Consider the following 16,554-nt stretch of genomic DNA (forward strand, 5'->3'; position numbering starts at 1 on the left):
CCCTGCATCGGCAGGCGGACGCGCAACCACTGCGCCACCAGGGAAGCCCCTGTATACCATTTTAAAATACGCCTGAAGCTCCTTGCCAACTTCAACTAACCTCTCATCAAAAACCCTTAAAAAAAAATTTCAATTATTTGTGAGACCAGTAACAAAATAGTACCTACAAAAAGGAAGCCAACACCTCTGCAAACTTTATAAGCAAAATGTCACTGCATTAAAAACTATCAAAAAGTCAGAATCCTACGCATATATTCCTTTACCTCAATTTTTCCACAGTGGGTTTAGCTGGTGTGCTACCAGCTGAGGAAAATCCATTGTCGCTATCTGAGGAATCGCCAAATCTTCGAGAAAGCCAGTCCCTTAATGGTCTATGGAAACATTAAGAATTCAATTTTAAAACTTGGCTATGTAAAGAAACTCACTATCAGAATTTATGAAGTTTTGTATTTAAAGAAATACGAACATACCTGATAAAAGGAATGGCCATAAAAAATTTGTTCGGTGCCAAACCAAGTTTGGATTTTGGGGTCATATCATTTCTATGACAGGGCAATTTCTCAATGGAGAACCACTCAATGTTCTGAAACACAAGAAAATAATTCATTTTGTTAGTTATTTATTATCAAGGAGTTTCTAAAAGTAATTTCCTACATCATTTAATTGGGATACTGTCCAGCAATCTGAAAATACTTTTCAATTACATACCCGAATTTCTCTTCTGGTTTTCGGGTTAAATTTGGTATCTTTTGGAATTCCTGGAATGATGTACAAACGAGCAAGCTGGTCATTGATTCGAAGTTCAATGTAATCATCCTTACAAATATAATCTTTAATATCAAAACCAGTTTCTTCAAAGACCTGGAAATAACAAATTTAGATGATGATTTTCAAGTTTTGCTGTTAGACCTTCAGTTCATTAAAATTTGTTTATATCAAAGACAAAAATTCGGGACTTCCCTGGTGGCGCAGTGGTTAAGAATCTGCCTGCCAATGCAGGGCACACGGGTTCGAGCCCTGGTCCCGGAAGATTCCCACATGCTGTGGAGCAACTAAGCCCGTGCGCCACTACTACTGAGCCCACATGCCACAACTAATTAAGCCGGCGCGCCTAGAACCGGAGCTCTGCAACAAAGAGAAGCCACCCCAATGAGAAGCCGGCGCACCGCAACGAAGAGTGGCCCCCACTCGCCGCAACTAGAGACAAGCCCGCACGCAGCAACGAAGACCCAATGCAGCCATACATACATTCATTCATTCATTTATTTAAAAACCACTAAGGAAAAAGTCAGAATATTTCAGGGTCTAGTTCTAGCTGTGCCTCTGCTGAACTGTTCACTATGGAAAAACCTCCTTGCATACCTGAGCCTAAGTTTCTTCACCTATTCAGTGAAGGGTAACGTGGGAAATTATGACTTACAATGATATATATTTGGTCACTGTCCCCCTTTCTGGTACAAGATCTCCTAAAACCCTTGGAATGTCTTAAGTGACGAAAGCAAAAGTGTCTTTTTGTTATGTTAATTAGGTGACTTAGGAAACCCACGTAAGGACTGAGTAAGGATTGAAGCTGGTGATTAAGAGGGCTGGAACTTTCAGCCCCTCCTCCCCCACACCTCCAGGGATTGAGCTCAATCGCTAATGGCCAATGATTTAATCAACCATGACTATGAAATGAAGCCCCCGCTAAAAACCCAAAAGGAGAGTTTCTGGTTTGGTGAACACATGAAGATTTGGGCATAGCAGTGCCCTAGAAGAGAGCATGAAAGCTCCTTGCCCTTTCCCCATACCCTGCCCTATGTATTTATGTCTTCCATTTGGCTATTTCTGAGTTATATCCTTTTATTACAATAAACTGATAATCTAGTAAGAAAAATGTTTCTGAATTCTGCGAATCACTCTAGCAAATTAATCAAACCCAAGGAGGAGGTCAGAAGCACAAATGACAACCTGGACTTGCGACTGGCATCTGAAGCAAAGGAGAGTCTTATGGGACTGAGCCCTTAACCTGTGGAATGTGATGCTATCTCCAGGTAGATAGTGTCAGAATTGAGTTGAATTGTAGGACACCCAGCTGATGTCCACAACTTGCTTGCTGTTGTAGGGAAACACCCCCTACACACACACACACACACACAATTGGGTCCAGAACACTTACGATGTTAGAATACATCAGTGGTTCCCACTCTGTGGGAAGTCACCGGGAACTCCATATGGATTTTATTCACAGCAACCACAAATCTACATGTATACCAAGCTACAGAATGAAAAGTGTCTTACACCAGCTGCCGGTTATGTGGAAGACAAATTTTTCTACCGGGGTTGCGGGGCGGGGTGGGTGCCACTCACCTCCTGCTGTGCAGCCTGGTTCCTAACAGGCCGCTGACCAGTACCATTCCGTGGCCCAGGGGTTGGGAGCCCCCGACTTTCACAAAGAAAACCATTTCTCAAACATAAAAACGGAATGTGGTTAATACTAATATTTAAGTGGACAGATTCCAAGAGTATAGCTACAACCACATTTGCACATGTGTGTGTGGGGAGGTGTTGTAAATGCACTAAAAATGAGAACTAGTGAAGTGGATTAATGGTTCTAAAACTGCCTTTCCTCACCGTGCCTCAAGGACTGCAGGAGCGTAAATCTCAGGAATAAAATGTCACATCTAACCCTCACCTTTTCCTTCAGCCAGAGGAGCCATCCTTAATTTGATTAAAATCCCAGGCTTCTGCTTAAAATTTAAAAAGCAGTGGTATCTTCTAGCCTTAAAGTTCTCCTTCAGATAACATTTGTGTTCTCTGACAAAGTCCTTCCCCACTCACCCCCAAATGAAAAAGGCCTTGGAGCTTTAGTGTCTAGTACGCAGTGTGCATCTTTTACACTGGAGTTCATTCCTCCTCTTCCCTCTAGTTTCAGCACCTTCTAACCAATCAGTGGGACAGAACATGCACAGGTCTGAATCTCTTACAAGGTATGGGTGTGAAGGAGCTATTTCTATCCATTTTTTTTTTTAATCTCTTCCCTCTTTCTCTTGCCACATCTGACAAGAGAAAGGTACATCTTTCTACCTTCCTCAATAAGGGCACATCTATACTTGTCTCAAACGTGTAGACTGTAACTCCCAATTTAAGCTCCTCTATGACACCTAACTCACTTCTGTATACTCCCAATTATGCTAAACCTTTCCCTAATTTTAAGAACTAGGTGAATAAACTTACTTGAAAACTGCTCTATGGTATATAGAAAAAACAGACATTATTTCTATTTCCTACTTCTGGAAATGACAGAGTGGGAACAGAAATACAGATATACTACCAAAAAAAAAAAAGTTTTCTTGTCCTAAACCAAAACTATACACCTTTTCCAAAATAAAATTCTTTTTTTTTTTCTTGTGGCTGAACCACTACGGGTTTTTATTTTTAAGGAATTGTTTTTATTGGAGTAAAATTGCTTTACAATGTTGTGTTAGTTTCTGCTGTACAATGAAGTAAATCAGATATATGTATATCTATATCCCCTCCCCTTCTTGGACAGAATAAAATTCTGAACCCTCAGTGACAGAGATTTCTTAGTTTCCCACATCCCCAAATCTGAACATTTATATACATAAGACAATGTAATTAAACCACCAATTGTGGATTTATTTCACAACTCATGTATGCTATCTGGAGTGAAAGTCCAGATACTTTGGTTTTCCTTTTCTTTGCAGCTAAGGTCTACCCTACTCTACTGCTTCAGACACAGCTTAAAAAAATTTTTTTAAATTGTAAATCAATCGGGATGGATATTAGACTTATAACTGTAACAATTAGGACTGGTTTACCTGAAAGTTTACACATCAGTGACATAAAATTGTTTCTCTTCAAAGTTTCCATTAAGAAGGTCAAAAGGGAAAACATAAACCAGAAGACATTCACAATACACTCAAATCCAGACTATATTAAAAAGTCCTATATATCCACAGGACAAGTAAACCAACTTTTTAAAAAAATAGGTAACATGTAAGTGGGTACTTAATAAAAGAGGACATTCAAATGGCCAATAAGAATATGACAATGTGGTCAGCATCATTAGACTTCAGAGAAATATAAATTAGAAGCACAATGACAGACCATTACATTCCCATGAGAATGGCTAAAATTTTTTAAAATTGAGATATAATTAACATTATATTAACTTCAGATATACAACATAATTAACTTTTTGTATATATTGAGGAATGACCATAAAATTTTTTCCCAGTTTTACTGACATAATTGATATATATCATTGCTTAAGTTTAAGGTACACAGCTTAGCGGTTTGACTTACATATACTGTGAAATGATTACTCCAAGTAAGTTTAGTTAGCATTCATCATCTCATAAACATACAGTAAAAAGAATAAGCAAAAAAAAAAAAAAAAGAAGATTTTTTTCTTTTTCATTGTAATGAGAACTCTTAGGATCTACTCTCTGAGCAACTTTCATACGTATCATACAGCAGTGTTAACTATAGTCATCATGTTGTCCACTGCATCCCTAGTATTTATTTATCTTCTAACTCAGTTTGTGCCTTTTGACCACCTTCCTACAATTCTCCTCTACACGCACACACCCTCTGATAACCACAAATCTGATCTCTCACTCTATGAGTTTTGTTTTTTCAGATTCCACATATAAGTGAGACCATACAGTACCTGTCTTTGTCTGACTTATTTCATTTTGCACAATGCTCTCAATGTCCATCCACAGTGCAAATGGCAGGATTCTTTTTTTTTTTTTTTAAACAGCTGAAATATATTCCATTGTGAATATAACATACCACATCTTCTTTAACCATTCACTGATGAACACTTAGGTTGTTTCCATGTCTTGGCTGTTGTAAACAATGCTGCTATGAACATAAGAATGCAGATACCTTTCAAGTTAGCATTTTCATTTCCTTTGGATATATTCCCACTAGTGGAATTGCTGGATCATATGGTAGTTGTAATTTAATTTTTTGAGGATCCTCCGTACAGTTTTGCATAGTGGCTGTACCAGTTTACAATCTCAGTAACAGTGAACAAAGGATCTCTTTTCTCCACATTCATCTGTCTTTTTAAGGTGGCCATTCTAACAGGCATAAGAGATATCTCATTGTGGTTTTGATTTGTATTTGCCTAATAACCTAGTGATGTTGAGCATCTTTTCACATACCTCTATCTTCCATTCCATTAGCCATTCCTCTATCTTCTTTGGAAAAATGTATATTCAGGTCTTTTGCCCTTTTTTTTTTTTTTTTTTGGTACACGGGCCTCTCACTGTTGTGGCCTCTCCCGTTGCAGAGCACAGGCTACGGACGCGCAGGCTCAGCGGCCATGGCTCACGGGCCCAGCCACTCCATGGCATGTGGGATCTTCCCGGACCGGGGCACGAACCCGTGTCCCCTGCATCGGCAGGCGGACTCTCAACCACTGCGCCAACAGGGAAGCTCTGCCCATTTTTTAATTGAATTATTTGTTGAGTTGTATGAGTTCTTTATACATTTTAGCTATTAACCTCTTATCAAATATATGGTTTGCTAGTATTTTCTCCCATTCCGTAGGCTGTCTTTCTACTTTGTTGACTGTTTCTCTTACTGTACAGAAGCTTTTGGGTTGATGTAGTCACACTTGCTTATTTTGGTGCTTATGCTTTTGGTGTCATAGTCAAAAAACCATTGCCAAGACCCATGTCAAGGAGTTTTTATCCTGTGTTCTTCTAGGAGTTTTATGGTTTCAGGTCTTACATTTAAATTTAAGTCTTTAATCCATTTCAAATTAACTTCTGAGTGGTGTAAGACAGGGGTCTAGTTTCATTCTTTTACATGGGAATATCCAATTTCTCCAGCACCATTTACTGAAGAGACTTCTTTTCTCCATTGAGTTTTCTTGGCTCCCTCTTCAAATATTAGCTGACCATATATGTGTGGGTTTATTTCTGGGATCTCAGTTCTATTCCATTGATCTATATATTAGTCTGTCTTTATATCAGTGCCATACTGTTTTAATTACTATAGCTTTATAGTATAGCTTGAAATCAGGCAGTGTGATGCCTTCCACTTTGTTCTTCTTTCTCAGGATTGCTTTGGCTATTTGGAGTCTTTTGTGGTTCCATATACATTTTAGAATTTATTTCCTAATTCTGTAAAAATAATGTCATTGAAATCTTGATAGGGATCACACTGAACCTAGAGATGGTTTTTGGCAGTAATGACATTTTAACAATATTAATTCTCACACTCCACGAACATGGGATAAAAATTTTTTAATTGGTAATTCTATGTGTAGGTCAGGACAACTAGAACTCTCATATGCAGGTGGTGGGAATGTAAATTGGTTCAACCACCTGGAAAACCATTGGCAGTAGATATGCAACTTCCCTATGACTCAATAATTCCACTCCTAGAGAAATGAAGGCTTATTTTCCTCCAAGGACATGTACAAGAGAATATTTACAGCAGTTTTATTCTGAATAGCCAAAAACTGGATACAATCCAATGCATAAGAGAATGGATAAACTGTGGTATATTTGTACACTGGAATATTACAAAGAGCAATTAAAAAGGACCCACTGCTAATATACACAACAACATAGATGAATCTCACAGGCATTATACTGAGCCAAAGACATAAAACACAAGGAATAACTATTGCAAAATCCTAATTATATGAAGCTCAAGAACGGGCAAAACTAATCAATGGTGACAGAAGTCAAGATAGTGGTTCCCTTCAGGAAATGCGGGGAAAAGTAGGCATTGATTAAGAAGGGGCAGGAAAGAATCTTCTGAGGTGCTGGAAATATTCTTTGACCTAGGTAGTGGTTTCACAGGTATATACATATATAAAAATGAATAACCTGTTAAGATTAGTGTATTTTATGTTCTTATCCTCCAACAAAGAAAGTTTTAAAATAACTTTATATAGTTCTTAATTCTATTTTTACAGTTATTCCCTTTAACTACCTTCTTTGAATAATACCTTATAATCAGAAATTAGTATACATACCAGTCACGTATGTCTGTATAATAATTAGAAACTATGCTAAAGGTAAACTGTATATTCTAAGTTCCTTGTAAGCAGAGCCTGTTACCAAACAGAATCTAACTGAATACGTGCTTACTAAAACAAGTATTGGAGGACTGAGGGGCTGTTTCAGATTAGAGACTGAAAACCTAACAATTAAATGCAAATACAGTGCATGAGCCTGGATAGAATCCTGGATGGAGGAGGGGGTGGAAACTTGCAGAAAAGGACCATAATGGATCAACTAGTAAATATGAATATGAATTGTCCTTTAGATAACAGAACCTATCAATGTCCCACTCCTGAATTTGACAATTACACTGTGCTTATATAAGAGAACTTCCCACTTCTTAAAATTTACATGTGTAAATAATAAGGGGTTAAGGGGCATTCTGTCTGCAATTTACTCCTAAAGTATTTAGCAATAATAATAAAAACCATTCACCCATATGTATCAAAAGTAATAAAGCAAATATGGCAAAATATTAACAGGTGAATCTATTCTTTATATTATTCTTACTATTTTTCTCTACACTTGAAATTCTCTCAATAGTAACACAATTTTAAAGACTGACAGGTAATTAATGTTTAGGTTTTTCTAGTGCATTCATTCAAATATATCCTGTGTCCTTAGTAAGTGGTAGGTACTGTCCTAGGCACTGACTTCAGAAATGAATAAAGCAAGCGATGCTCTTTAAAGAGCTCCATCTAAAAAAGAAATGATAGCTGCAATATGATCTATGTGCCAAAAGGTAGACGGGTGCTATGGGAGTACAGAATCAGGGTGCCTAACTCAGCCTTGGTTACAGGTAAGGTGTGGTTGTGAGGTGGGGTGGTCACCTCTGGAAGGCTGTCATGGGCAGCATCCTATTCTGCTGGATACACTTGAGCTAGGATTTGAAAGATGAACAGAAGTTTGCCAGATAGACAAAAAGAAAAAGACATTCCATTCAGATAGCTGGGAATGGCTACAGCTGAAGAATTTTATGAGAGGAAATGGTACAACATGAGGCCATCAGCCTAGTTTAACAAAGGCATCTTGAAACCCTGTACAACCAAACTTAGAATAAACATAATATAGTGACAGACCCCTTAATTCTAAAAGTGAGAAAGACTGATTTACCTCTAAAATTAGGTATTCATTCTCAACAAATATTTACCAGGAAAAAATTTTAACAGCTCACTTACATGTATAGACAACAAATATAAAAATTTTAATACCATACCTTCTGTGTATCAAATCCATTCCTGTATTATAATACAGACTTTATGTTCCTGGAACATGGAATAGGACTAATGTCTCAAATGATATCAGATAAAAATCTCTACATAAGAGTAAAGAAATGTGCTACCCAAAGAACACCAGCATAGACAATGAAATCCTCTGGGTAAAATATATGTCCTACAAGCCTACAAGAGGTAGAATAAACCAATAGTTCCTCTGTACAAATTCTATCAAGATTAAATCACATAAATGCATATTAAAGTAAGCTTTATTAGAATAAAATATGTTGTTCTGACAAATAATAAGCAACAATATGAAATCCTGAAACCACAAGTGAACTGCCAAGTATTCCTTGTTCTCAAAAACAGTTGGTGTTTCACCGCAACTGACAACAAAAATATACTAAGGTTATCCTAATATAGCCTTTCAATAATATCTAGAAGACATTTTTCATATCCCTGTCCTAAATCTACTTCACTGAATACAAGTGATCAGAAATAGGGACTTCCCTGGTGGCGTAGTGGTTGAGAATCCGCCTGCCAATGCAGGGGACACGGGCTCGACCCCTGGTCCGAGAAGATTGCACATGCCACGGAGCAACTAAGCCCGTGCACCACAACTACTGAACCTACTCTCTAGAGCTTGTGAGCCACAACTACTGAGCCTGCGTGCCATAACTACCGAAGCCCACGCGCCTAAAGCCCAAGCTCTACAACAAGAGAAGCCACCGCAATGAGAAGCCCATGCACAGCAACAAAGAAGAGCCTCCGCTCACTGCAACTAGAGAAAGCTCGCGTGCAGCAATGAAGACCCAACATCGAAGACCCAATGGAGCCAAAAATAAACTAATTAATTTTTTTAAAAAGTGATCAGAAATAACCCAATTAACAAAGGTGAACCAAGAGGTCAAAGAGAAGACTGGAAATTACTAAGTGAGATGGCCCTTAGCTTTCTATTGACAATTATTCATACCTTCTCCCTGAGAAGCCTGCTTGCCACTGCTTCTTTTAGCTCGGTCCACAAACACAGCCGTTAAAGGATGTGTCAAATTCTGCTGTAGCATAACAAAATACCTCAATACAGTCATATATGGTGAAATAACAGTAATTATAATAAACCAAATTAAAATGTTATTAAGCAACCTAAAATAAAGCTAAGCATCCATGGAAGAACTGAGTAACTTAAAAACAAGAGAAAAAGTGCTTAAGACATCAGCCTAAGTCTAACTAACAGTAGCTAGAAAATGAGGGCAAAACCTCTCCATATATGTTAATACAAGTGAAAATGAAAGGAAAAAATGTAATATTAACATAAACTCCTATAAATGGAACAACAATCTGGTTTTCAACTAAGACACTGGTGGTTCTCCCCTCCCTCAAACAGTGTTGCTTTTATTATACTGCAGTACCACCAAGTGGCAGAAGGATACACTGAAACTCTAGCACTGCTAGTTGAATACTTCTAGTTGAATACTTCATCACTCAAAAATGGCAACTACTATGGATTGAACCCTCCAAAATTCTTATGTTGAAGGCCTAACCCCCAATAAGACTGTATGTGGAGATAGAGCCTCTGAGGAGGTATTACAGGTTAAATGAGGTCATATGGGTGGGGCTCTAATCCAATAGGGCTAGTGCCCTTATGAAAAAGAGGAGATGCTACTAGCACACTAGCTCTCAGAGCACTCACACAGGCACCCAGCAAAGGCCACATGAGCACGCAGAGAAAAGGCAGCCAACTGCAAGCCAGGATCAGAGTCCTCACCAAGAAGTCAATCAGCAGGCAGCTTGATCTTAGACTTCCCAGCCTCCAGAGCAGTAGAAAATAAATTTCTATTGTTTTTAAGCCACCCAGTCTGTGGTATTTTGCTATGGCAGCCTGAGTGGACTAATATAGCAATGCTCCACCTTAATCCCAAAACTTTTCTCTTTATGAAAAAAGTATTCACTTAAAAATCAGGAATAAAAGTCAGAACACTTGCCTTTAAAACTTCTAGCCTTGGGGCTTCCCTGGTGGCGCAGTGGTTGCGCGTCCGCCTGCCGATGCAGGGGAACCGGGTTCGCGCCCCAGTCTGGGAGGATCCCACGTGCCGCGGAGCTGCTGGGCCCGTGAGCCATGGCCGCTGGGCCTGCGCTCCGGAGCCTGTGCTCCGCAACGGGAGAGACCGCAGCAGAGGGAGGCCCGCATACCACAAAAAAAAAACAAAACAAACAAAAAAAAAACTTCTAGCCTCAAAATTTACAGAAATTAAAGTTAAATATTTTTTGACAAGTTCCTTCATCAGCTATAAGAGACTATTATTTAGATCAGAAAGGTTAGAAGTTAGGATTAATTCTTATTATCAAAGGGAACATTTTTTTCCCTGAAATTAAGGGATTGTGCTTTCCTCAGAGCAAGACAAAAACTCTAAAACAGGGGGAAAAAATTCATATTGATCCAACAGAAAGGTAAATGTTATTAGGAAATAGATAGATGTACTTAAAAATCACAAATTCCTTCTGTTTTCATCTGTGTTTAGAAATTCTCAACCATTTACAAATATTCCTTAACTGCCTATATAGCAGTCAAGAACATGAACTCCAGAACCCAAATACCCAAATATCTCTGTTGTGCTGCTTACTGTAAGACCGTGAGCATGTTACTAAACTGCTCTGTTTCAGTCACCCCCACCTGTAAAATGGAGATAACAATTTCCCATACTGGCTGTATCTTTCCCAAAGGATTCTCTTTAGATCCTACAATCCACACTCCATTCTCCCACTTCCCATGACCCCAAGAATAAATTTTATTTACTTTCTTACAAATTACAGTGATCCTCAGTCATTACTGAAATCAGCACCACAGAGATAGGACAACTTTTTATCTTAGTATCCCAGAGCAGAGAACAAACAAGATAAACCAAAGTGAAAACTGTCTCAGTTCACAGGTTAACTTACTCTTTTACCCTAAATATCCTATTTCTGCACCATCCTAACTCTTTATAATACAGTGCATAAAACTCATCAGATGGAGGTTTCCAGCACTCTTGGGTCTAGGGTCACTCTTCAGTTTTTCCAAGGTTAGGTATTTGATTCCTCCAAGAAGATCCAATTACAGAGACAGCTCATTTCACACAATTTAGCCTAAATTTCTGTTATTCTAGTTATTATCTTTTCTGGACCTGGACAACTATCTCACTACTGTAGGACTAGTCTAACTCCATGTTTAAGATCTACAGATCAATTCCTCTAAGTAGGATGCTATGGTTCCCATTTTTTCCTTCCTTATAAGCAAGATGACTACAAAAATTGAAGGCATAAAAAGGGAAGACTTTACAAGTACTCTGTTTCATCTCCTGCCATCTACAGAAAAGAAAGAAAAAGCTCTTAGAGATTGTGGCAATTCCCCACCTGCTTCCTAAATAGCTTTCGATTTTAAAGGGTGGGCATAAACCTTCACCTACTTGTACATAAAAGCTTTGTCTATACGCTGTTGCAAATACTTGCTTAGATAAGTTGTTCCATACGCAATTTAAAATGCAGCATTTTCAATCATTTTTAAAATCTTACTCCAAAGTAAATAACTACTAATAGTTTTTCTACAGTAAATAACCACTAGTGGTTTATAAGAATTTTAACTATTATCCCCCACTAATAATTATACCCGAACTTCAATGAGGCAGTGAACACTGCCACAGGAAAACAATGAGTCAAAAAATAAATAAATAAGGCAAGAGATCCAAATAAAATAGTCACAAAATACATACTGCCATCTCAAAAAAAAAAAACTCAAAATTCAATCACCACCAGCTTAGATTCTAAAGATATCACTTCTAGTTATGAAGATCTTGTTTCTAGTTGTATCTGGGACTTCCCTGGTGGTGCAGTGGTAAAGAATCCGCCTTCCAATGCAGGGTACACGGGTTCAATCCCTGGTCGGGGAACTAAGATCCCACATGCCACGGGGAAACTAAGCCCACGTGCCACAACCACTGAGCCCAGGCGCCTCAACTAGAGAGCCCACGCGCCCTGGAGCCCGCGCACCACAACTAGAGAAGAGAAAACCTACACACCATAACTAGAGAGAAGCCAGCACACAACAAAAAAAAGATCACACATGCCTCAATGAAGATCCCGCGTGCTGCAACTAAGACCCAACGCAGGCAAAAAAATAAATTAATTTAAAAAAATTTTATGTCTTACAGAGACTTGCGCAAAGTCTCTAGGCTATTGAACAACATATACTAAAACTATACTAGAACAAAAACCTTTCAACTCCTAGGCCAGTTCTCTTTCCATTTTATCATACTTTCTCATAGCTCAACTTCTCAAATGTCAAGGACAAGGTGTAATATTATAAATGATTAGGAACTAATAAATAAGAATACAATATAAGTATACAATATATCACAATACAATAAGTATACAATATATCACAAGGTACTATACAGTTAAGGCCAAGCGAATGATAAAGACAGCAATTGCTATTAAAGTTCAGATTACTGTGGGCTACAGATGACTGGTTACATTTTAAAATAAACAGAATTTAGGGACTTCCCTGGTGGCGCAGCAGTTAAGACTCCGTGCTCCCCATGCAGGGGGCCTGGGTTCTATCCCTGGTCAGGGAACTAGATCCCACATGCATGCCGCAACTAAAGATTCGCACGCCGCAACTAAAGATTCGCACGCCGCAACTAAAGATTCGCACGCCGCAACTAAGGAGCCAGGCAAGCTGCAACTAAGGAGCCTGCCTGCCACAACGAATTTAGGGACTTCCCTGGTGGCGCAGCAGTTAAGACTCCGTGCTCCCCATGCAGGGGGCCTGGGTTCTATCCCTGGTCAGGGAACTAGATCCCACATGATGCCGCAACTGAGAGTTCGCATGCCACAACCAAGGAGCCCAAGTGCCGCAACTAAGGAGCCCGCCGGCCGCAACTAAGACCCGGCGCAACCAAATAAATAAAATAAAATAAATTAAAAAAAAAAAACAGAATTTAAAGAAGAATGAACTTCCTTATTTTACAAATAAAGAAACTCAGGCCCTGTATATAGAGCCAGTTGGTGGCAGACCTTTAGGGAAAAAGAGTAATTTGAGCTGGGTCTAGAAAGATACCTAGATAAGATTTGAATAGGCAGGAAGAAGAGAGGACTTTCCAGGTAGGGAAATCACATATGCAAAAGCTTAGACGCTGAAACAAATCAATCTAATTCAGAGACCAAAGAATTCATTCTTCTAAGAATAAAGAAAGATAAATTTAGGAATGGCTAAGTTTTGTGTTGGGGGTAGGGGAGGGAGTTTCAATACTTAATTAAACTTCATCCTATAGGCAGTGGGAGGACGCTAGAGTGGGTTTTGAGCAACAAACATAAATTTCTTAGAAAAGCCCAAATTGTGCATTTGTCTGGAAGCCAAGACTATAAACATAAAACAAAGGTTATAATAGCCAAAATATTTAACCAATAAAAAATCCAATTCTAAAAGGAAAGGTGGAGAAGATATCTAAAAAAAAAAGTTAAATAATAGAAAATGAACAATGAAAGAAACTGGAAACAAATGAGAGAAGAATAAATGATAGATGTGGACAAATGAATCAACAGTTACATTATAAAAGATGTTACTTCATGCAGTCAAGTTCTGGAAAGAGGATTAAATGATCCAAACAAGTTAGTCTCCATGGCTAAAAAAACACACTCAAAGCATAACCACCACTTGGGGCTTCCGTGGTGGCACAGTGGTTGAGAATCCGCCTGCCGATGCAGGGGACACGGGTTCGTGCCCCGGTCCAGGAGGATCCCACATGCCGCGGAGCGGCTGGGCCCGTGAGCCGTGGCCGCTGATCCTGTGCATCCAGAGCCTGCGCTCCGCAACGGGAGAGGCCACAACAGTGAGAGGCCCGCATACCGGGGGGGAAAAAAAAAAAAAAAAGCATAACCACCAAATGTTACTGTTTCAAACTGCAATAACTCACCTCTCTAGCAGCACAATCATGAGGAGCTTCTTCTTTATTTACTTTTCCTTTTGGAAATCCCCAGCCTGATTTTGCTAGGTACCCCTGAACCAGTAATACCTACAAAACAATCAGAGGTAAAAATAAAACTTGGCCTCCTTTCCCATGTTCCTTTCTAAAAGCCAAAAGTGCTTTTCTCCTTACTTCAGGTAACTGTTATCACCAATAATTTTACTTGGTTAACTATCTTTCAGGAAGCTAAATATACTATTACTTTTCCTGTGAAGAAAGGCATTCTGTCCATTTTAAAGTATTTCTTCAAAAATCAAGTGATTCCTTTGCAATAAGCCATGCTGCAACAAGTATAAATTATTAAGACCCAGAATGCAGATGAAATATACAAAATCTGGCCTTTTATCACTAAAAATCTAAGTATATTTTTAAAACCTCAGTTCAGAACATTATAAAAACAACATATTAGGATGAAAACAGCTGATCACCATTTCACTAAAAATCTTTTATTACCCTCACTCACATTTTCAAGTGTCTCATCAAGAATAATTGCACCATATGTTGGCACTCCCATTTTATATTCCTTCCATTCATCCAAAATTTTTTCCACATCTTCACCTTGAGGCAGCAAAAATGGACAATGACTGAAGAGTATACATTGTGTTAAGGAAGCTACTTTCTCCCTTAATACAGCTTAATCACTTATACACATAAAGAGATCTATTTAAATCAACTGTGTATTTTACATGAAATTACTCATATCTTCACCTCACTTAGTTTATCCTTCTTGCTTTTGTCTTTTCACATTTGTTTTCTCTTGAACAAGCCATTGCTAACTTCTGCATTTAGCCTAGACACAAATCAAGTAAATTGTGAATACTCAAATACTCTGGCTCCCTAAGTTATTAACACAAATAAATTCAGGACCATGTGAACACTTTGAATAATTCTCGTTAAGTGGGTCGAATTCATCATATTAAGTCAACAGATACTGAAACTGACAGCAAGAAATATAAGCACAGTACACATATACTGCTAAGAGGTAGGAACCATCAGAATAAGTAAAAGTGAGAATTCCCTGGTGGTCCAGTGGTTAGGACTCCGCACTTCCTGTGCAGGGAGCAGAGGTTCAACCCCTGGTCGGGAACTAAGATCCCACAAGCCTCAAGGCCAAAAAAAAAAAAAAAAAACCAAAAAAAACACGAAAAGAGTAAGTGGAAGTGGCTAACTCTGAGAAGCAGAACTAGGGATGACATATACCATTCTACACTGTCAAATTTCTTTACCATGTATATATATTGCTTCTATAATATAAAACATTTTTAAGATGAAGATTTATTAAGGATTATAGAGAAAGGTAAATATGGGTTTTAAGGAAAGTACGGCCTGTTTCAAAAGAAACTGGGTACGCCTCCCCAAAATTGGGCTGAGTAAAGTTTTTTTTAAAGTAAATAAAACCTAAACCTGTAAAGTATATGCTCAGGCTTCCAATACTCCATGCTACCAAATGCCTCATCACTACAGCACTGTTAATTATGAAAACCGTGAGGAAAATTATAATTTATGATAGCGTTTCTCAAATGGAGGACATTCTCAAGGGTCTTCAAGTCCTCTATGAAAACTTACATATTCTGTCTTTTCATTTTTATGTTAATATAAAGGCATGTAATATGAGCATATTTTCAATCATTTGGATGATCTCATCCATCAAGTACTACACTACTTGATTTTAGAGACCATATTGGTACTAGTACTTTAACTGCTGTAGGCTACTAAAACCAGAAAAAACGTAATATGCAAATAGTGTATTGGGGTCAAATGATATTCCACTGTAACACAGAAAGGAAGGTTTCGTAACACATAAAGAAAGGTTCTGGGAAAACTTGTAGTACAGGCACATCAAAACACCCTTAAAGTCAGCATTATATTCACATTGTGACTAGTAGTTTGGTTTAAACAAAAACATCACATTAAATTCACTTTATGAAAACTAATTTTATGAGTTCTACATCTTTGTGTTTAAAATTTTGCTTTGGTTTTATAGTTGTAGTAAGAACTAAGGTTCTCAAAGAGCTCAAAAAAGTCAACCAGCTATAACAACACTGTAATTAAAAGACAGGCAGTAGATTAATCTCAATATAAACACTCTTTGCCTTTATTTAGGGAGGGGGGAAAAAAAAGAATAAATTATGGATATAATATTAACTATTCAATGAAGCCCTATGGTTCTACAACAGCTTGCTAGAATTCTGGAAGTTATTTCTCAATAAAAGTCTGGCTTGAGATGTTCAGTAAAATCCCTTATGTGTTTTAAAGTCATCACAGATTTTTTTGAATCTAGCTATAAATTTAAAATAAATGGATATT

General features: G+C 38.1%; 1 protein-coding gene across 2 annotated transcripts in view; it reads right to left on the reverse strand.

The window, feature by feature from the left end:
- Window positions 1-16,554, reverse strand: part of DCP2 (decapping mRNA 2) — a 52,554-nt gene that overhangs the window by 18,983 nt on the left and 17,017 nt on the right. For both annotated transcript variants that reach the window (XM_028493129.1, XM_007110872.3), the window contains exons 3-7: window positions 14,711-14,838; window positions 14,197-14,295; window positions 709-861; window positions 471-583; window positions 264-371 (exon numbers count right to left, since the gene is read on the reverse strand). In XM_028493129.1, the coding sequence (XP_028348930.1) occupies window positions 264-371; window positions 471-583; window positions 709-861; window positions 14,197-14,295; window positions 14,711-14,838 (601 nt within the window). The remainder of the gene's footprint in view (window positions 1-263; window positions 372-470; window positions 584-708; window positions 862-14,196; window positions 14,296-14,710; window positions 14,839-16,554) is intronic.

Source organism: Physeter macrocephalus, chromosome 8 (genome assembly GCF_002837175.3).
Source record: "Physeter macrocephalus isolate SW-GA chromosome 8, ASM283717v5, whole genome shotgun sequence".
In the NCBI taxonomy this organism is placed as follows: domain Eukaryota; kingdom Metazoa; phylum Chordata; class Mammalia; order Artiodactyla; family Physeteridae; genus Physeter; species Physeter macrocephalus.